Here is a 23,711-nt window from a genome sequence, read left to right as displayed (position 1 = left end):
TGTTTCCGTTTACACCTGTGTGGATTCGTCACGCGCTTATTTGGTTTAATAAAACACTTGGGAATGCAACAGGCTGACTTGTTTTAGGCTTCAAATCATTTGGATGACATCCCTGGAAAGGAACAACAAATCTACGATAGACTCTTTTAACAAGTGTGATGGAGTTCGGGTGCCAGTGAGCCCTGAACCCCAAACACGAAGACACAGCCACCGCCCCGGGTTCAAATAACGGATGATTTATTTCACAATACCACCAAAGTAACCAAAGCACAAGTTATCTTCCCTCCAGTTCACCTGTCCTCTCTCCACCATGCTGCCCTCCTCCAGTCGAGTGGTGCTCGTCTTCCTCGCCTAGCCAAGGTAGTGTGGCCCCTTTTATTGAGGACCCCAGAAGTACTTCCCTGCCTGCCAGGGCAGCTGCCTGTTGAAAATACTTCTGAGTCATAGAGAAGTCCAATATAGCAGGGAGCACATCTCCCTGCAGCGTCCTCTTGTGACACCCACGGACACCAACAGCCAGACTGCATTTCCCAGCATGCCCTACTAGTTTCCGACTGGGTATCAAAATCCAGGGCCGCTGCCATCTAGCATCCATGGGTGATAAACGGCCCCCCAGTGACAGTTCTTCCCTGTCCTTACCTTTAGGTACTGTAAGTCCGGTCAGGTAAATGCCTGGGGCTTCCCACCCGGATAAGGAATCTTCTCCGCTGCTCAGGATGTCCGTCCATCTGTTAGGGCAGCCTTGTCCTGGTGTGACATCCTTCCCCTCTCTTGGCCTGGGATGCCTTTCTGTTGACTCGGGACTTCCCGTCCAGGTAAGGGGAGTCTTCCCGACTCTTTGCCAGGATGCCCGTCCATCCCGTGTGCCACCTACACAAGCCATAAAATGAAATAAGGTCAGAGATTGGCAAGTTTTGGTTTCCAATTAAGTAATTGGGTTGGAAACCTGCAGCCACTGTGGCCCACCATGACCGACGTTGCCCACCCCTGCCTTAGAACATGTGTGCAGAGACCAGAAGATGGAAGTTTACAGATGCTGACAAATAAAAAAATGTGCAAGCAAATGACGTAAAGAAATGAAAAACGTAAACATCTACTAATAATAATTCTAAAGAACTGCGCTTTGCCAACCTACTTACCCACCCAAACACCCACCTACATACCAGCCTACCCACTTACATACCTACCCACCCACCTACATACCAACCTACCCACCTACCCACTTACATACCTACCCACCCACCCACCTACATACCAACCTACCCACCTACCCACCTACATACCTACACACCTAACCCCCTACATACCAACCTACCTATCCACCTACCCACCTACATACCTAACCACCTACATACCTACCTACCTACCTACATAACCATCTACATACCTACCTACCTACCTACCTACCTACCCACACCTACCTAAGTACCTACCTAAAATCCCACCCACCTACATACCTACCCACCTACCTACCTACATAACCACCTACATACCTACCTACCTACATACCTACCTACCTACATACCTACCCACCTACCTACTGTACCTACCTACCCACCTACATACCTACCTACCTACCTACCCCGTTTTATTGGAATTCCATGTTGTAAGTTTGAGTTGTTTTGGTTCAAATCTTTAGTTCTACACCTTTGTCTTTTTTTTCAGCCATGGAGTAGGGTGGGATGGGGTGGTAGCAGCGGTGGGATTAGAACATTAAAAGAACGTAGACGAGAACAGGCCATTCAGCCCAACACAGGATGAAGATTCGGACTTTAGACTTTATTCTTGTATCTGGTTGCCCCCCAAATTAAAATAGTACAACATCGTTTCCACAAAAGACGTTGCATGTTACGTACAGATCCATATTTAGCACAGCTGTGAGTCAGAGGCCCAAACTGAAATGACCGCCTTTAGCCTCGAGGCCACGCACGTGAAGAAGTCCAATTCCCAGAGAGGGTGTCCTCTACTTTATTATTACTCCGGCAGGAATTAAAATTTGAAGAGAAATTCCCATTAGACATTCAGAGCCTTGGAGACCAACCCTTTGAAGTGCCGCCATGGTGCATCCTGTCATCAGGGCTCCTCCTCGCCGCCTCGGCTGGAGCCGTTGGCATTTCCATTGTAACATGAAGGCCTTGTTCAAGTTACCCAGACTACCTCACCTGACCCTCCTTCTGCTATAACAGGTTTTCTCTTTCAAGGGAAGTGACTCACACCTACCTAACACTCGGCGAGGGCTTTTCAGGACAGCATTGATTACACTTGCAGTATTCATAAATAGAGTCAAAGAAAGAGAACCTGGAAAGCAAGGATGCAGCCGAGCAGTAAATATCACAGCTTTGAATGGATCTCTAAAAGAAAAACACGCGAGTCATCACAAATGGGGAATGTGCCACCTTTGCCGCCAAAGTAAATAATCCTCCTGTCCGGTGTCTGCTGCTGCTTGTCAATCATGGAGCGCTGGGTTCACAGGGATAGTGTGCCTCTTGAGGGGAGTCGGGGCTGGCACTGTCTGGCAGATCTCTGATACTCAAAGTCTACAGAATGATTTTTAAGGGGCCACGTTTGCCACCACTGTTATGGAACTGTGCCCGGGTTTCGTCCCTGGCTCATCATCTCAGGCTCAAACGTCTTTTTATTTCTATTTAGTCTTTTCGTTGTCCTCTAGACAGGATGTTGTTGTTGAATATAATTCGTGTCGGTCCCCTGTTTTGTGAATATTATTGTCATGACCTTTCTAGGAAGAAGATAACGGGCAGCATTAAGTGGCGCTTGTTTAGAAGTTATCAACGTTAAGAAAACACACAAGAAGGTTCTACGAACAGTAAATACCCCTGTTGTTAAGGCCTTGGAGGATGCCAAGTCTACAGCCCTGCCTTTCTCCTTTTCTGTCGATAACGTCTATGTGTAATGATAAGCTCCTCCCCTCCTCTTCAGTGAAATGTTATGGCCTAGTGTGGGAATGCCGTTTTCAAAACCCTGGCTTTCTCTTTTTCTGTTGAGAGCTTCTGGCAATTTCCACGAGTAACTATAAGCTCCTCCCCTCCTCATCAGCGAAATGGTATGACCTTGGGGGGGGACTGGGTGTCACCATTTTTACAGCCCTGTCTTTCTCTTTTTCTGTCGAGAACGTCCGGCACTTTCTATGTGTAAATTAAGCTCCTCCCCATTCTTTTTCTGTTGAGAGCTTCTGGCAATTTCCACAAGTGGCAATAATCTCCTCCCTTTCAGCAGAATGTTATGACCCTGGCAGGTAACCGGTTTCACAGCCCTGCTTTTCTCCTTTTCTGTCGAGAACTTCTATGTGTAACTATAAACTCTTTCCCTCCTCTTCGGTGAAATGTTAAGGCCTATTGGGGGAATTTCATTTTCACAACCCTGGCTTTCTCCTTTTCTGCCAAGAGCTTTTGGCAATTTCCATGAGTAACAATAAACTTTTCCCCTTCAGAAAAATTTTATGACCCTAGTGGATTACATGTTTTTACAGCCCTGCCTTTTTACTTTTTAGTCGAGAGCTTCCGGCAATTTCTATGTGTAACAATAAGCTCCTCCCCTCCTCTTCGGCGAAATGTTATGGCCTTGGGGGATTACCGGTTTTACAGCCATGGATCTCTCCTTTTCTATCGAGAGCTTCTGGCAATTTCCACAAGTAACTATAAGCTCCTCCCCTCCTCATCAGCAAAATGGTATGACTTATGGTCACCATCTTTACAGCCCTGCCTTTCTCCTTTTCTGTCGAGAACTTACGGCATTTTCTATGTATAGCAATAAGCTCCTCCTCTTCGGCGAAATGTTATGGCCTAAAGGGGGAATGTTGTTTTCACAACCCTGGCTTTCTCCTTTTCTGCCAAGAGCTTCTGGCAATTTCCATGAGTGACAATAAACTTTTCCACTTCAGCAAAATTTTATGACCCTAGTGGATTACATGTTTTTACAGCCCTGCCTTTCTACCTTTGAGTCAATTTCTATGTGTAACAATAAGCTCCTCCCCTCCTCTTCAGTGAAATGTTACGGCCTTGGGGATTACGTTTTACAGCCATGGATCTCTCCTTTTCTGTCGAGAGTATTTCCACAAGTAAGCTCCTCCCCTCCTCTTCAGTGAAATATTATGGTCTAATGGGGGAAATCCATTTTCACAACCCTGGCTTTTTGCTTTTCAGTCGAGAGCTTCCAGCAATTTCTATGTGTAACAATAAGCTCCTCCCCTCCTCATCAGCGAAATGTATGACCTAAAACGTGGACAGTGGTCAAGTCTGAGCAGAATAAACTTGAAGTCTTTCAAATGCGTTGCTTACGTCCGATCCTGGGCGGTGCTCTACGAGACTAACTTCGAAAGGAGACCGTACTGAAGAGCTGTGACAGTCAGTCGACGATGGACGTGAAGATCCAACATAGGCAACTACATTGGTTTGGACACGTCTGCTGAATGGACGCCATACAAATTGCTATGGTGAAGACGACCACAGACCACCAACAAAGATCTGGACAAAGCAAATCAAGGAGGATCTGAGGACCAGTTCTCCACTCCATGACCCATCATGACAAAGTGACAACGTGTTTTCAGAGTGGTTGGCCAATTTATGAACAATCATATCAAAGAAAGCTCTATGGAGAAGTATGCATATGGCAGCAATCCTTCTCAGGGGCCGTGCCTTCTCAGTTCTTTCGTAAACTCTGCCTCCATATTGGAGAGAAAGCATTCTAGGGATTTCAGCCCCTGGTAAAAAGCGGCCCACTGCTCGCTGCTCTTCTTTGGTGCAAAAGCGTTTACTCCTAGAAAACGACAAGAGAAACGGGTGGGCGAAAGTTGAAATTTGACCACTGTGACCACCAACACAACCACGTCTCCAAAATCGTACGGCCAGCTCAAAGTAAATGGCCTTAAAAGGGAACGTCAGATCAAGTCATCCATCTGTAGCTCAACAGAAGCCCAAAGGAAAATCCCTTCCATTGAATTAATCTCGGGTTCACATTACAAAGCGTGAGTAGGGGGCCGTCGATATGGCGGCTTATTCACACTCGACTGGCATGTTAAGCAAAGCTAAGCCTGTTCAGGCCCGGCCAGTACTGGGATGGGAGACCATTTAGGAGAAGCTTGTGTTGCTGCTAGCAGAGATGTTGGGGATGCCAACAGGGGTGACTTACCCTGTGGTCTAAATGTGTGTCCCAATACCCCAGTGCTGTGATGGGGTACCCCGGGCTGTAAAAAAACTGAGGTCCCGACTCTCTGGGGTCAAAGATCCCTGGGCATTCTTCATAAAGAGTAGGGTGTGTCCTGATGTCCGGGCTAAACTGCCCACCATGGCCTGGTCATTCTGGCCCCCTGATCATCCCCTGTCTCTAATTGGCCGTCGCTCCTACCAGCTTCACCACCTAACAGCCAATGTATGTTCAGCATACTGGCACAGAAATGGCTGCTGTCGCATCATCCAGGTGAGGCTGCACGTTAATGGTGGTTGAAGTGGCTCCCCACTCACTATGTACAGTGAGAAAAGCGTTATATGAATGTAAAGAATTATTAATATGAAACCCGGAAATGGCCACCAGTCTCCTGTCCAGCTCGTCCAGAACATTTCCAGGTCGATTGGAAAGCAGTGCAGTCCTCTTCCCCCCAGCAGTGCCCTCTGGCAGTATCCAAAGACCCCCGACTAGGCTGCATTTCTGAACCCTCAACTCCCATGCCACCCTGCGGGGGTCTTAATCTGGTCCAGCCTTGAGGGATGTTGCCCCCTGTTTGTGGGAGAGAATGAACTGCTCATGATAGGCCCATTCACCCCAATCCATCTATTATGGCCTCCTGGCCGGAGATGGATCCTTCCTTTATCCCACCCAGGATGCCTGTCCTTCTTTCGTGACACCTACAGCTGGTAGACAAGTCTCCCACCTGACACATCGAGACCACACCTGCGCCAGCGGCGCGCTCAGCACAGGCCGACACAGTCCTTTGGATGGGATGTAAAACCGAAGTCCTGGCTCTCTAGGGTCATAATAGACCCCTGGGCATCCTTTGTAATAAAAAGCAGGGTGTATCATGAAGTCCTGGCTAAATTGCCCACCATGGCCTTGTCAGCCTCCCCCTCTAATCGTCCCTCTCTCTCTCACCCTTTTACCATCTACCAGCTAATGTGTGGTGAGTCTGCTGTCACAAAATGGCCGCCGTCACATTAGTGGTGGTGGTGACTGAAGTGGCTCCCCACTCCCTATGCAAAGCGCTATATAAATGTAAAGAATTCTTATTGTTGTAACCACACTAATAATTGTTATTAAAGTGCAGATGGTTATTAACTTTAACCCTCACATTTGGTGCTGTTTAAAACTGAGGAGCAGCGCTGACAGCCTTCTCAGTGCCCATGTGGAGTCTGCATCTTCTCCCTTTACCCTTTTCCAGGCATTGTGATGTCTACCTCCATTCCATAATGTGCTTGTTAGGTCCACCGATGAGCGTGTGTGTGTGTGTAGTGACCCTCCATGATGAGCTGCTGGTGTTCCTGCCCTCCTCCTCATGCTGTCAGGTCAGGCTGCAGAGCTCGGTGAGCCAAAGGTGGATTAAGCAGATTCAGGAAATGGATGGTTGGAATACTTCCTGACGTCTCTGCACAATAGCCGGACTCTTGCTTTATTTAAACTGTTATCCTTTTTTTTTTTTCTTTATTCCCTTAAGGGACAGGAGACGCTGCTTTATGTTTAAAAAAATAGAAAAATTTCGTCAAACGGAACAGTGCCCTGCTGGCCTCCTCTGTACAAACATAGGAAACACAGATGGCGTTCGCTGCATTGCATCACTGATACATTTGCTGACTACTATGAGATATCCAGATGTTTTTAGAGGTTTGGCTTCATTTCTACATTTTTTTTTTGTAGGACAGCACAATTATCTCTGTGCAGGAAGAAATGACTGCATCATTGACAAGATACGACGGAAAAACTGCCCTGCCTGCCGAGTACGAAAGTGTCTCCAAGCGGGAATGAATTTAGGAGGTAACTGTTTGTGTTTTTTTTTTTTTTTGATTTTTTTACTTCTCTATTGTCCTCATTGACGTCATTGAATCCGATTGGTAGATTTCTATAACGGGTGTAAAACAGGAAGCAGACGCCTCTTTGACCCCATATAACGAAAATAAATCCAAGATCTTTTCACAAAGATAAAGATGGGAGTCCAATACTGTAGTGACTTAAAGATGGCCAGACTGAGTTGGGGCACCCCCTGCTGGTGACCCCAGATAATTAGAGTAGTTGAAAGCACAAAATATGTTGAACAAGTTATGGACAAGAGCTCAATATAGAACTGATTTCAAAATGGCCGGACATCTGGGTCATATGAGTTCCAGGCAGGAAGAGACGGGTCCAGGAGGACCTACCGATTATATGTATCATATAGCGCCTTTCACATTATCTATCTTTCTTTTATATAATGCCTTCCATATCTATCTATCTTTTTTATAGTGCCTTTCATGTCTGTCTATCTGTCTATCTATCTATCTATCTATCTATCTATCTATCTATCTTTTATATAGTGCCTTCCATGTCTGTCTATCTATCTTTCTTTTATATAGTGCCTTTCATGTCTATCTATCTTTTATATAGTGCCTTTCATGTCTATCTATCTATCTTTAATATAGTGCCTTTCATGTCTGTCTATCTATCTTTTATATAGTGCCTTTCATATCTATCAATCATATATATTATATATACAATTTTAAATATATCTTTACATTCAGACAAACGTGCACACATATTTGATATATGAGATAAAACTAATAGAACTGGAGTGCTGCCCAGTGCATCAAAGGTGCTCTGTGTAATCTGATTATTATATAGTATCTTTCATATCTGTCTATCTTTCTATTGTAATGGATGGCACACACAGACTGGCATCCCGACCGAGATTGAACAAGGATCCTTACCCAGCCGGGAGGTCAGTGCAATGGAACATTTTCTCCCCCAGTACACCAGATGGCAGTGTTCCTTTCCCATACAGGGCATGCTGGGGTCTGTAGTACAGTGGGGCAGGCCTGCTGGGTTCCGTGGGGGCCACCAGACTGAATAGGGATTTTTAGTTCCTACTTTCAGGGACTTCCAGTTGAGCCAAACGTGCTTTCAGCGGGTCATGCTTTAGTAGATAAAAGAATCGGCCTCAACTGAATCAATATGAAGTGATGTCGGAAGGTGGAACGGCTGTCAGTCTTCTGTTCTGCTGAGGGAGGAATAGAATAGAAGAAGGCATTAGCACACAGCGCCAACCCCTGGTTTGGCGGGTAATCCCCATCACCAAATCCCATGAAGCTGCCTCCCAAGTGCACATGTGTGACAGGGTTAAAGTAGGAAAGGGTTTTAAAATTTCGACCCTCTTGTCATTCCTGGCTGTCACTTTCTTTATCTCCCCTTCCGCTCTAGCATTTAGTGGGGTTTATACTTGCACACATGCTGGCATAAGGTTGAGTACCCCAGTTAGGGCAGAAACCTGGCGTAAAGAGGAGACAAGACAATGGCAAAGGGGTTGGGGACAGTGTGACCCCGTATAATTAGTAGTAGTTGAGAGCATGAAATACGTACAACAAGTCACGTCACGGATGCGTCTTTTCAGGACTGGTGAGCTTTGTTGGGCCGAATGCCATCTTCTCTTCTAGGTTGTTCTAATCATATTTTTCTCATTGCTTGCATGTGAGAGGGTAGAAAGTCAAAGCCATATCTGCACGATCGATGCCCCCCATTGCATTAGTGTAGGCGAACACAGCACATGCCTTAGTGACTTCAATATTCAGTGAATAGGATTGGCGGGCTTTGCTGGGCTCAATGGCTTCTTCTCGTTTAAATTTTGGCATTGTTCTCCTAACATGAACATTGACATTTGCTGCATTGTGGTCATTGCTTAGGGGGCTAACATCTTTCCTGTCCTTCAAGATGACTGCAATCATTTTGTCTTTTATGCCACATACATACAGCACCCTGCTGCTGCGTTACACGATGGAGGTCATCAGGCACATATTACGGTGGTCCGGTTGTACAGAGCCGTACTCGGATATCAGTCTCACTCTCCACTCAACATCTGGTGACCAGTTCACGTTGTCATCGCCATCACTTGATTCAGTTTGTGTTCTAAAACATTTACAGCTTTTCGTTTACACACCATTGTGCACTTTGGCTCCACCCTAATCATGAATATTAATGAGTTACCGTAGAGTGGCAACAGAAATATTCATGATTTCTTTATAGCATGATGTTTTATTTATCCACTAGATGGCAACAGAGTCCTGAGCATTGTTCAAGCTTGACCCTTTACATCAGGTCATAACAGCTTATCCCAAGGGACGCTCGGGCTTGCCTGTCTTTTCATAGAACGCCAAGCCCGAGACCATCTTTACAATGAATGGCAACCCTGAGAGACGCTCTGGCTTACCCGTCTTTACATAGAACACCAAGCCAAATGGACAATTGGACTTATCCATTCTTAAAATCAATGCCAAGCTTGAGAGATGCTCAGGCTTACCCGTCTTTACGTAGAACGCCAAGTCCAAGACCATCTTTACAATGAATGGCAACCCTGAGAGACGCTCGGGTTTACCCGTCTTTACGTAGAACGCCAAGCCCGAGACCATCTTTACAATGAATGGCAACCCTGAGAGACGCTCGGGTTTACCCGTCTTTACATAGAACACCAAGCCCGAGACCATCTTTACAATGAATGGCAACCCTGAGAGATGCTCGGGCTTACCCGTCTTTATATAGAATGCCAAGTCCAAGACCATCTTTACAATGAATGGCAACCCTGAGAGACGCTCGGGCTTACCCGTCTTTATATAGAATGCCAAGTCCAAGACCATCTTTACAATGAATGGCAACCCTGAGAGATGCTCGGGCTTACCCGTCTTTATATAGAACGCCACACCTGAGAGACACGCAGGCTTATTCAGCTTTACACAGAATGCCAAGCTCAATAGACACTTGGGCTTATCTTTTCTTACATTGAATGCCAAGCCAGAGAGACTCACAGTCTTATCCATTTTTACAAAGACTGCCAGGCTGAGAGATGCTCGGTTTTATCCATCTTATCTACACCGAATGCCAAGCCAGAGTCTGTCTTTACAATGAATGCCAACCCTGAGAGATGCTCGGCTTTACTCATCTTCACATAGAATGCCAAACCTGAGAGACACATTTGGGCTTATCTGTTCTTACAATGAATGCCAAGTCTGAGAGATGTTCAAGCTTATCCATCCGTACACAGAACACCAAGCCCAAATCAGTTTTTACAATGAATGTCAAGCCTCAGAGTTGCTCAGGTTTATTCGTCTTGACATAGAAGCCCAAGCCTGAGAGACACTTGGTCTTATTCATCTTTACTTAGAAAGACAGACCCCTAAGAGATGCTCAGACATAGAATACCAAACCAGAGAGATACTTGGGCCTATTTCTCCTTGCATAGAATGCCAAGTCTGAGAGACATTCAAGCTTATCCATCTTTATATAGAATAGCAAGTCTGAATCTGTCTTTACATAGAATGACAAGCCTGACAGACTCTCAGTCTTATCCACCTGTATAAAGACTGCCAAGCTGAGAGGTTCTCAGGCTTATCTGTCCTTACAATGAATACCAAGCCTGAGAAATGCTCACGCTTATCCATCTTTATATAGAATGCCAACCCAGAGAGACACTTGGGCTTGTCGATCCTTACATAGAATGACATGCCAGAGAGACTCTCAGGCTTACTTACTTAGAATGCCAAACCGAAGAGATGCTCAGACCTAACCTGTCTTTACATAGAATGCCAAGCCTGGGAGACACTTGGCCTATCCATCCTTAGATTGAATGCTAAGCCTGAGTGACGCTCAAGCTTATCCCGCTTTGCATAGAAGTCCAAACTGAGAGATGCACCGACTTTTTCACCTTTACTTAGAATGCCAAACCTTAAGAGATGCTCAGACTTTACCTGTCTTTACACAGAATGCCAAGTCTGGGCGATGCTCAAGCTGAACCAACTTTACATAGGAGACCTGAGGGAGACACTGGCTTCTTCGTCATTACACAGAATGCCAAGCCAGACAGACACTCGGGCCTATCTGTCATTACACAGAATGCTAAGCTTAAGAGATACACAGGGTTCTCCATCCTTAGATAGAATGCCAAGCCTAAGAGACACTCTGGCTTAACTTTACAGAGAAGTCCAAGCTGAGAGACACAGGGGCTTATCCATCTATACTTAGAATGCCAAACCCAAGAGATCCATCCATCCATCCATTTTCCAACCCGCTGAATCCGAACACAGGGTCACGGGGGTCTGCTGGAGCCAATCCCAGCCAACACAGGGCACAAGGCAGGAACCAATCCCGAGCAGGGTGCCAACCCACCGCAGGACAAACACACCCACACACCAAGCACACACTACGGCCAATTTAGAATCGCCAATCCACCTAACCAGCATATCTTTTGGACCGTGGGAGGAAACTGGAGCACCCAGAGGAAACCCACGCAGACACAGGGAGAACATGCAAACTCCACGCAGGGAGGACCCAGGAAGCAAACCCGGGTCTCCTAACTGCGAGGCAGCAGTGCTACCACTGCGCCACCGTGCCGCCCCAACCCAAGAGATGCTCAGACTTAACCCATCTTTACATAGCAGGCCTGAGAGAGACACTCAGGCTTCTTCTTCCTCAGATAGAATGCCAAGCATAAGACACACACTGGTTATCCATCTTTACATAGAATGCCAAGCCTTAGCGATGCTCAAACTTAACCAGCTTTACAAAGAATGCCAAGCTGAAGAGATGCTCAGGCTTATCTGTCCTTCCGATAAATACCAAGCCTGAGAAATGCTCACGCCCATCCATCTTTACATAGAATGCCGACCCAGAGAGACACTTGGGCTTGTTGATCCTTACATAGAATGACATGCCAGAGAGACTCTCAGGCTTATCCATCTTTACAATGACTGCCAAGCTGAGAGACACACGGGCTTAGTCATCTTTACTTAGAATGGCTAACCCAAGAGATGCTCAGACCTAACCTGTCTTTACATAGAATGCCAAGCCAGGGAGACACTTGGCCTATCCATCCTTAGATTGAATGCTAAGCCTGAGTGACGCTCAAGCTTATCCCGCTTTGCATAGAAGTCCAAGCTGAGAGAGACACTCAGGCTTCTCCGTCCTTACACAGAATGCCAAGCCTGAGCGATGCTCAAGCTTAACCAACTTTACACAGAATGCCAAGCTGAAGAAACACTTAGGCTTATATCTCCTTACACAGAATGCCAAGCCAGAGAGACAATCAGACCTATCCGTCCTTACACAGAATGTTAAGGCTAAGGGACACACTGGCTTATCCATCTTTACATAGAATGCCAAGCCTGAGCGATGCTCAAGCTTAACCAACTTTACACAGAATGCCAAGCTGAAGAGACACTTAGGCTTATATCTCCTTACACAGAATGCCAAGCCAGAGAGACACTCAGACCTATCCGTCCTTACACAGAATGTTAAGTATCCATCTTTACACAGAATGCCAAGCCCAAATCTGTCTTTACTTAGAATGCCAAGCCTGAGCGATGCTCAAGCTTAACCAACTTTACACAGAATACCAAGCCAGAGAGACACTCAGACCTATCCGTCCTTACACAGAATTTTAAGCCTAAGGGACACACTGGCTTATCCATCTTTACATAGAATGCCAAGCCCAAATGTGTCTTTACTTAGAATGCCAAGCCTGAGCGATGCTCAAGCTTAACCAACTTTACACAGAATGCCAAGCTGAAGAGACACTTAGACTTATATCTCCTTAAGTAGAATGCCACTAGTCTAGAGGACCAACAGGTGCCCAGCCTTTCATGAAAGTGGAATCAAATCGCGTGCCGTTTTCACAATACTTGGACAGCACCTGTAGGTGAAAAGGCTTTAAACAAACACAAAATCAGGTGACGTTGCTTTATTACACACATGCAAGGAGGCTGAGTGTTTAAATTATCAGATTTAAATTGAGGACAGAGACAAAGGAAACACATACTTGGTAATATTCTGGAACAGTTAATACACTAGTCTTGTGTTTCACTAAAAGAAAAGAAGTCTGAATGAGCCTCTTCTTTAACCAAAAATGCAGCGGTTGGCTTTAAGCCCAGGAGCCGTGTAACAGTTGAGCTCAGTAATGCGGGGCCATTTCAAAAGGTCACAGCCCAGATGCGGCGCAAGCAAAACAAATCGTCTGCCCCGGAGGGAAATATAGCGCCAAGTGCCATGGTCACTAATGACAAAGCTACCAACCTACACACTCTTCATGTGGGAATGTGTATGTAACGCGCACTGAATTCTTAACCCCACATTTAAAGGAATGTACGGTTTTGTTAGGAAACGTTCTAATCTGCAATGTTGGGCCCGCGGGGTAACTCTTAACACTTAACGCTGATTTATTTGAGAAGGGTCTAGCTGAATAGCCAATCAGATTGCATGTTTGGGCCACATTATTTCCTCCAGCTTGGAGCTCTGTGTGACAGTGTCACCCCCTGAGAAACGATCCTCCCGAATGACTCGTCTTTCCTTGTATCTTCTCTTGACCGGCACACTCCCTCCCTCGAGCGCCTTCCTTACGTGAATGGTTGTGGGGCTCTGGGACAAAATACCGAGACGTGGAGTTGAAGCAGAAACCCTTGACAGCCCTTAAGAAGAACGTGAACGAGATGTTGGGACAGCTGAGTTTGATGGACTGAATGCTCTCCTCTCGTTTATCAAATTCTTATGTTCCCCTAAAGCCAGCTCTTTCACTCTGTTATTATTTTCGAGGCACCTTCCTTGCCTCTCGTCCTCTTTAACACTTCTTGTCTTTGAATGGGGCCTCTCTCAGAGAGCATCCTGTGCTTTTTCTCCTCCTCACTTTTTCAACGAACCCAAGAGATGGTCCTCCTACACGACTCATCTTCCCATTCAGGATCCACGTACGTCTGGACCTCTCTTGACTGGCACTCTCCCTCCCTCGAGCGCATTCCTTACGTAAAGAGTTGTGAGGCTCTGGGACAAAATACTGAGACGTGGAGTTGAAGCAGAAACCCTTGACAGCCCTTAAGAAGAACGTGAACGAGATGTTGGGACAGCTGAGTTTGATAGACTGAATGGTCTCCTGTCGTTTCTCAAATTTCTTATGTTCCCCTAAAGCCAGCTCTTTCACTCTGTTATTATTTTCGAGGCGCCCTTCCTTGCCTCTCGTCCCCTTTAACACTTCCTTTCTTTGAAGGGACTGCTCTCAGTGAGCCTCCTATGTCTTTCCTCCTCCTTGCTTTTTCGCCAACCCGAGAGACGGTCCTCCTACGCGACTCATCTTCTAATTCAGTATCCACGTGCGTCTGGACCTCTCTTGACCGGCGCTCTCCCTCTCTCGAGTGTGTTCCTTACGTAAAGAGTTGTGAGGCTCTGGGACAAAATACCGAGACATGGAGTTGAAGCAGAAACCCTTGACAGCCCTTAAGAAGAACGTGAACGAGATGTTAGGACAGCTGAGTTTGATAGACTGAATGCTCTCCTGTCGTTTCTCAAATTTCTTATGTTCCCCTAAAGCCAGCTCTTTCACTCTGTTATTATTTTCGAGGCGCCTTCCTTGCCTCTCGTCCCCTTTAACACTTCCTGTCTTTGAAGGGGCTTCTCTCAGCGAGTCTCCTATGCCTTTTCTCCTCCTCGCTTTTTCAACCAACCCGAGAGACAGTCCTCCTACACGACTCATCTTCTTATTCGGTATCCACGTGCGTCCGGCCCTCTGCGTCTCACACTCTCATTTCCTCTTTCAGTCGAGTCACCAAAGCCAAATGGACCAATCAGATTGCTCCGAGGGACTGGACTCACACACACATACAGACCTTAGACAGGACAGTAGATAGATTTGGGTGGTAGAGTTGGGAGTTGGCACCAGGGTTGAACTTTGCCTACGGCTCCACGCGGACGTTGGCTGGCACTGTTTTAGCCCACAATTCCTGTGAAACTGAGTCTGCAAGAAAACGTTCCACTTCGTTTTGCAAAAACAATCCGTAAACGTCACCGTTTCTCGACCAGTCAGATCCACATAGTTGATCCAGCAAGGCGTCAATATCGTCTTTATTACCCCTCTCTCACCCCACATATTCAACAACAACATTTATTTTTATAGCACATTTTCATACAAACAGCAGCTCAAAGTGCTTTACATAATGAAGAATAGAAAAATAAAAGACACAATAAGAAAACAAAATAAATCAACATTAATTAACATAGAATAAGAGTAAGGTCCAATGGCCAGGGGGGACAGAAAAAAAAAAAAACTTCAGACGGCTGGAGAAAAATAAAATCTGTAGGGATTCCAGACCATGAGACCACCCAGTCCCCTCTAGGCATTCTACCTAACATAAATGAAACAGTCCTCTTTGGATTTAGGGTTCTCACGGAAGGGCTAGATGATGATGACGATGATCACGTAGACTTCTGACTTTTAGTCCATCATTGTTGGAGCACCATGGTGCTTTGAGTAGGTTGGCAGTGACGCAGGCCGCCACCACAGAGAAACCGGAAAAAGAAAAAGAAACAAGAGAGAGTAGGGGTCAGTACGGATTTTACAGCCACCATGAATATTTATTATGATGAATTGAACATACAGAGTATCAGGATTAAGATAAAGTGAAGTTATAGAAAGGCCATGTTAAAGTAATGTGTTTTCAGCAGTGTTTTAAAGTGCTCTACTGTATCAGCCTGGCGAATTCCTATTGGCAGGCTATTCCAGATTTTAGGTGCATAGCAGCAGAAGGCCGCCTCATTACTTCTTTTAAGTTTAGCTTTTGGGATTCTAAGGAGACACTCATTTGAAGATCTAAGGTTACGATTTGGAATATAATATGTCAGGCATTCCGATATATAAGATTGAGCAGATTATTTAAGGCTTTATAAACCATAAGCAGAATTTTAAAGTCAATTCTGAATGAGACAGGTAACCAGTGTAGTGAAATCAAAACTGGAGAAATGTGTTCGGATTTTCATTTCCTAGTTAGGATTCTAGCAGCTGCATTCTGCACTCGTTGCAAGTGATTTATATCTTTTTTGGGTAGTCCTGAGAGGAGTGCGTTACAGTAATCTAGTCGACTGAAAACAAAAGCGTGAATTAATTTCTCAGCATCTTTCAATGATATAAGAGGTCTAACTTTTGCTATGTTTCTTAAGTGAAAAAATGCTGTCCTAATGATCTGATTAATAAGCGATTTAAAATTCAGGTTACAATCAACGGTTACCCCTAAGTTTTTTACTTCCGTCTTAACTTCTAATCCTAATGCATCAAGTTTATTTCTGATAACCTCACTGAATCCGTTTTTGCCAATCAATAAAATTTCAGTTTTCTCTTTATTTAACTTGAGAAAATTACTATTCATCCATTCAGAAATACCAGTCAGACATTGTGTTATTGATTCAAGAGAGTCGGGGTCATCAGGTGCTATTGATAAGTACAGCTGTGTGTCATCAGCATAGCTGTGGTAGCTCACGTTGTAACCTGAGATAATCTGACCTAACGGAAGCATGTAGATTGAGAAGAGCAGCGGACCCAGGATAGAGCCTTGTGGAACACCATATCGGATATCATGTGTCTTTGAGATGTGATTACCACAACTAACAAAGAATTTTCTACCTGCCAGGTAGGATTCAAACCAATTTAAGACCCTGCCAGAGAGGCCCACCCATTGACTAAGAATGTTGTGATCAATGGTGTCAAATGCAGCACTCAGATCTAAGAGGATGAGAACAGATAAATGGCCTCTGTCTGCATTCACTCGCAAATCATTTACTACTTTAACGAGTGCAGTTTCTGTGCTGTGATTTGTTCTGAAACCCGACTGAAATTTATCAAGAATAGCAGGTTTATTGAGGTGGTCATTTAACTGCATAATGACTGCCTTCTCCAGAACTTTACTTAAGAAAGGCAGGTTAGAGATGGGTCTAAAATTTTCAAGAGCCGAGGGGTCAAGATTATGTTTCTTAAGAAGGGGTTTAACTACAGCAGTCTTAAGACAGTCTGGGAAGACCCCCGTATCTAATCTAATCTAAGTTTACTATGTCAAGAACATTATCAATAAGCGCGTCTGATACTTCCTTGAAAAACCTTGTTGGTATCGGGTCAAGGACGCAGATTCATTCTCCTCAAATTATCAATATATGCAAATCATCCATTTTAGGAATCTTATGTGTGGTTCCACCTGATTCCGACTTACTTACTGGTGGGAATCGATTAATAAATACGTTTTGGACACCTGCGCAGGGTATGAAGTAATGATGGCAAATTCAGTCAGGTGATGGACAGGTTTTGAAACAGACAGTGGCGTGGGGAACCCCTGATCTCTGGTGCCCAGCATCCAGATCTTTCAGTCCGAGGTGCGGTACATACAAGCAATCGCAGCAAGCCACTGACCTTTTTCTTGCCCATCGTGCACCATTATGCAACAAATTGGTTCTTTTCCAAGTTTTTACTTACTTTATATGATTTGAACTTTTGCTCTGCTTTAACTAATACTAACTGAAATACCCGGCGTTGCCCCGGAGGAAAATAAAGTGCTTTTTTTTTGTAATTGTTTGAGAAAAATATATTTTAAAAAACACACAACTATAAAAATAAAAATCAATGAACAAAGACTCACTAATGTGCCTATCGTGCAGTCTTGTATGTATGTTATCATCCAGTTGACGCTCAGAACCGGTGAACTCCAGGGGTGCGGTGGCGCTCAGACATGAAGAATGCTGGCAGTCGCCCTCTGGTGGTCATTTCGAGTGTCAGCTGGATGATAACATGCGTACAAGACCACCCGATCACCCCCCACCCTACCCAGAAGGGGGGTGGGTTAGGGCTGATTTGACCCTGCAGTATTTGCAGTCTCAACAAGTTTCTTTAAAGTAGATCAGTGGGCCACAGCTCAACCAAACTGTTCCCAGGAGGAGTGAGTTGCTTCATGCGGACAGGCAGACAGATGGACGGACAACATGAAACATTCTCAAACGTGAAGGAGCATTTGAACTGTCGACTCTCCTCCCGTCTTTACGCTCTTACTCAAAATGAAACACACTCGAGGCGCCTTCGAGTATTTGAAATCTAGACCCGCATAGACCCACGTAGCGTTGTTAGATTTATATTGCAAATGGGGCGCACTCCGATGCAAGAGAGCATTTGAATTGTGGATCCGCCTTCCATCAGACATGAACGAGCATTTCAGCCCCATGGAATTCTTACTTTCGTGTGCAAATCCCTCTCCAGCAACCGTGACCAGTGAGTAGAACAACCTAACCTCAAAAGTGCGGCCTTCTTTATTAGCAGTGGCCTTTGTGGCCGGGTGCGGGAAATGACTCAGGACGCGGTGAGGAAATTTTGGGGCGCCAACCGGGTCATCTCTTTTATTGTCCGGAGACAGCAAAATAAACAGAAATACAGAAAGCAAAGCTCATTGGCATGCGTCCATCCCTTCAGCGCGAAATCTCGGAATAAACTCAAAGGTTGGCAGTCGCTCTAGCAGAGCCTCCGTCTGGCGGGTCGCTCGTGCCACTAATGACTGCTCCTGATGGCCGCTGGATGGCCAGCTGGACCAGAAGGGGGCGAGGTTAAGTGCCTTTCCCTGGGTGGCATCTTAGCACTGTGTGGTAAAGCAGGATATGACAGCGTCAGCGCCCCCTCTCTTCTCAGCGGGTTATTACATACCTCGACTGAGCGTGCCTGGCATCCTGTAAACCTGTACAGCACCTTTTTATGGCAGACACCACCTTCCCAAGACCCTTTACAAATACAGAACAGATCGGACATCGAGGTTTGGTCATCACATTTATAGTCGACACTCCAGTTGCAGACCCCTGAGAAGTGTGGAGATCAGCCCAGCTACAGACTGACAGGCACAGACTCACAATGACTCAAAACCCACTCGTTTTATTCTTCTTTTGCCTTTTACAGCAGCGCACACGCAGAGCACAAATCCCAACAATGCTCACAGCCCTTTCTTCTTCACTATCTTGCTCTATCCTCTACCTCCCGACCCCCTGGAATGGAGTGAGGCGGCCCCTTTTATAATGCACCGGGATGTGCTTCCTGATGCTCTTCCTAGTGTGGCGGAAATGCTGCATGGGCACCCAGAAGCACTTCCGGTACACCCGGGCTCTCTTCCGGCAGCACTTCCTGCAGTCCAAGGCCCCCTTGGTGGTGGCCATGGTCTCCAACAGGATTGAGCTTCCAAGCTCCTGTCCCGTGACCCCGATGCAAACCAGGGGGGCTGCCCTCTCGTGTCCCAGGGAAGGTATTGCCGCTGTCCCAGTCCTTCCACTCTCCAGGCGTTCCGGAAGGGACAAGGTCCCCCGGTCATCTGCCACAGAAGACACAAAGAATTCAGAGCTTCATGAATTTAAGAACCCATCATGCACTGTGATTCAGTGCAACGTTTTTATTACCCTCATGTCCGTCATGAAAGGCTGGGTCACATGTTGGGTTCTTACACTGTGTGGGCCACTATATGGTGTGGCGGGGGGCCAAGACCCTTACGTGGCCAGGATGCCTTTGTTAAGGAAGGACCAGGTGAGAGAGCATGCACAGGGAATTATCTCCCCCGGACCACTAGATGGCAGCCCCCCTGGGTTGACAGTGTTGCCTTAGATCCCCACAAGGCTTCATGGGAGTTGGAGTTTGGCAGAGAGCCCTTTTGGGTTCCAGTGGGTGCTGCCCCAGGGTTGCTGCAGGCACTGCGGAGCTCTGTTTATTTGGGCTAACGGACCACCAGAAATACTTCCAGGTGCAGCATTCAAAGAAACCCGTTGTCTTCGATTCCAGGAGCCAGAGTCTGGAGGAAGAGTGGAAACGTAAAGAAGAAGAAGGAGAATTTCTGTGTGCTTTATTTCATTGTGCCTGTATACTGTATTGTGTGCAGGTGGGAAACATTTGGGAAGAGTTTCCCACAACTCACTAAAAGCCTGTGTGTTGGGCTGAACTTGTGTCTGTATCTGTCTGTGTCGGGTTTTTCCCCCCGTGGAGTTGAGGTGTTTTATTGTTCACAGGTGCATTGGATCAAACATGCAGCCATGCCATCTCCATTGACAAACATTGCGTCATCCTGAAGACCTCGGGTGACTTTAAAACGTAGCACTGTCCTGGGATGCCACCTTTGCGCAAGTCATGAAATTTCTCTGCTAGATCTGCCCCCAGAAAACTTTGGGATATCACTGTATGCAATAATCTCTGCGTACAGGATGATTATTAGTAAGACTCAGCGTACCCGCAATACCCAAGGCTGCCAGTCATCCTTTGAGACCCCTGAGTCCCTTAACCTGCCCCAGCTCATAATGTACAAATATGGAAATGACTGCACTGTATCTTAAATAGAAAGGACAGCGCTGGGGGGAAAAATTACTTGGCTGACATATACTTACTGTACATATGAATTATTCATGCCAGTGTGACTGGCGCCTTCACCAGGAATTGTTCCTGACTTGCTTCTGATGTGTTCTGGGATCGAGTCCAGCTTTCACATGACCCTGCTTTGTAAAAACAGGTTTGGGAAACGGACGGATGGATGGATGGATGGATGGATAGAAACGCCATTGTGGCCCCCTAGTGGTTAGACTTCAAAGCCAAGTCTGCAGGTTCAAACGTTCTCAGTGACTTTCTGTGCATCAATAAACCTTTCAGTGCACACGCTGGAGAAACACGGAGTCCATTCAGTTGTGCCTGCAGTGCTGCTTGAAATTTCATGAGCTTTCATAACGCATGTCGAAGTGTACTGGAGGTGGAAAGAGGCTTTCTTTTATTGATCAATGTGGCCCCCTAGTGGCCAAGGCACAGGACTGTACAGCACTTGATTATTACCTGCTAATCGTGGGACTGTGACTAAGTCTCTTATGTGGCCCCCTGGTGGTTACCTACTCACCGTGTGACCCTGACTGAGACATTTATGAGGCCCCCCAGTGGCTACTTACTCATAGTGTGACCCTGTCTTAGTCAAGGGCGTTATTATTGTTGTATAACAATAGAATGTAAAAAGTTCCAAGGGGGGAATACTTGAATAAGGAGTTTTCCAGAAGAAGAAACTCGATTGAACCTCTCCACAAATATCAGAAGTACACGGTAAAAAATCAGGAGTGCGTTCCCCTCGACTTTCCTAGTACATACTGAGACAGAGGAAAAGGTCATCAGAACCACATCCAGTCGCTCGATATTTCTCAAATATCATATCTCATTGTTTCTCATCATAACTAATTGATAATATCGATACACAATCATTTATCTCTGTTTATAATCAAGCTTTATATTAAAATAATATTTTTTGCACTTTAGGAGATCAATAACGGTGTCGGAATTTTTTCATGATTACTGTGGACTAAGCCCCAGACACAGACAGGCAGACATGTTGTAAAACACCACCACACGTTTATTTACAGTTCCTACTATTTACAAGTCCAATAAGTGCCACACAAACCCCAAGACTTCCCCAAAGTCCAGACCTCTCACACACTCTGCCTTTCTCCTCCTTCGGGCCGCCTCCACTCTCTCTTCTCCTTCTTCGTCCTCTCCTCACCCGACTCTCATCCCGAATGAAGGGAGGCGGCCCCTTTTATCCACACCCGGATGTGCTCCAGGTGCTTCCCGGCAATCTTCCGCCGACGCCCCAATGTGGCGGAAGTGCCGGCTGTATCCCCGGAAGCACTCCAGGTGTCCCTGCTCCTTAGCGAACCCCCAACCCCCCAGCACTTCCTGGTGTGGCGGAAGTGCTGAGGTCCAGGGCTCCAAAGGCATGGGGGCGCCCCCTGGCGGTGACCACGGGCCCTTACAGGGCTGAGCTTCAAAGCTCTGTACCCGTGGTCCCCATAACAACCAGGGTGGCTTCCCCCACGTGGTCTGAGATGGGCACACACCCTCTTCCAGTCCTCCAAAGCGTCCCGAGAGAGAAAGAGAGAGAGAGACCATCAGCTCAGTTGTGATCACATGCCACTCAGTAGACAAAGTGTATCCATACTACTCGTACTGCAAGACGTCGCTCGTTTATCACGTTAAATGTTATTAAAAAATTTAGCTCGTCTTGCACTGTACTTTCCTGTTTTCTGGTGCTACACAATGCAATGTCAGTCACCAACAAACCTGCACTGTTGGGATCGGTCTTTTATCCCATGATGCAACAAATGAGGGAGGTAAGGACTTCAAGGGGGGAAACCCCACCCTAACTCTGGCTGATTAAGCATGACCTCGGACTTGGAGGTGCTGATCCTCATCTCGGCCGCTTCACTCTCCGCTGCCCCAGTGCGTGTCAAAGGGTCTTATTATTCTTGTATAACAATAAAATGTAAAAAGTTCCAAGGGGAGGAATACGTGAAATAAAGAATTTTACATACAAAGATTACATGCTTTCTGTTTTCTGGTGCTACACAACTCAATGTCACCAACAAACCTGCACTGTTGGGATTTTTGGTCTTTTATCCCAGGATTCAACTCGCCCATAACCAGATCACGTGTCTGCGCTCCGTAGATCATTGCTGGTCTTCTCACTGTCTTAAAATTCTTACCTTTAATCCTCCAGATCCCTTCTTCCAGTTGTTCTATCCACGCTGCACTTTCTGGATTATCTCTGCATCACGTTCTCCATCTCTGGCTATCACTGAAACCCCAGATATTTAAACTTCTCCATTCTTTTCGATTGCTGTCCCTACAGGCTAACTTCTGAATTCTCATATATTCCATCTTTGTTGTATTTATCTATCTATCTTCTAAAGCCCTTCTCCATTCTCCCGACTCCTTCTCCACCTCCTCTTTTCTGGTGCTACACAACTCAATGTCAACAACAAACCTGCACTGTTGGGATTCTTGGTCTTTTATCCCAGGATTCAACTCACCCATAACCAGATCATGTGTCTGCGCTCCGTAGATCATTGCTGGTCTTCTCACTGTCTTAAAATTCTTACCTTTAATCCTCCAGATCCCTTCTTCCAGTTGTTCTATCCACGCTGCACTTTCTGGATTATCTCTGCATCACGTTCTCCATCTCTGGCTATCACTGAAACCCCAGATATTTAAACTTCTCCATTCTTTTCGATTGCTGTCCCTACAGGCTAACTTCTGAATTCTCATATATTCCATCTTTGTTGTATTTATCTTCTATCTTCTAAAGCCCTTTCCATTCTCCCGACTCCTTCTCCACCTCCTCTTTTCTGGTGTTACACAACGCAATGTCATCAACACAAAGCCTGCACTGGGGGGGATTTGGTCTTTTATCCCACAAGTCAACCCATTCACAACCAGATCATCGAGGTAAGGAGTTGAAGAAAGATCTTTGGTGCAGACCTCCTCTTACTTGGATCTTGTCAGTTACCCCAACACTGCTTTTCACTCCCTCATACATATTGTGGATATCTCTGGTCCTTCTTTCTCTCTCGTGCACCTCCAGACCTCTTGACGTGGAACTCATCATAGGCCTTGTCCACATCAGTAAACACCATATGTAGTCTTTTCTGTTTTTCTTGATGCTCCTCCATGAGTTGTCTCAATGCAAAGACTGCGTCAGTTGTTCCTCTCCCTGGCATAAAACCAAACTGCTCCTTCCCTATGGTGGTCTCTTCCCTTTATTAACCCTTTCCCAAATTCCCATTGTGGGTGACATCAGCTTTATCCCTCTATAGTTTCCACAATCCAGAGTGCCTCCCTTCTCCTTATAAATTGGCACTATCACTTTGTCCCTCCACTCCTCTGCTATTCGCTCCTGTTCAAAGATCTTCTG

At 45.9% G+C, this 23,711-nt stretch overlaps 1 protein-coding gene across 1 annotated transcript in view; it reads left to right on the top strand.

Annotated features, from left to right (window-relative positions):
- nr3c2 (nuclear receptor subfamily 3, group C, member 2) overlaps positions 1 to 23,711 on the top strand; it is a 253,772-nt gene that overhangs the window by 181,634 nt on the left and 48,427 nt on the right. Inside the window, 1 exon segment of the mRNA XM_039750230.1 lies at positions 6,862 to 6,978. Coding sequence (XP_039606164.1) covers positions 6,862 to 6,978 — 117 coding nt within the window.

Source organism: Polypterus senegalus, chromosome 4 (genome assembly GCF_016835505.1).
Source record: "Polypterus senegalus isolate Bchr_013 chromosome 4, ASM1683550v1, whole genome shotgun sequence".
NCBI lineage: Eukaryota > Metazoa > Chordata > Cladistia > Polypteriformes > Polypteridae > Polypterus > Polypterus senegalus.
The sequence above is the reverse complement of the archived record's forward strand: the minus strand, read 5'-3'. Positions and strand labels throughout refer to the sequence as shown.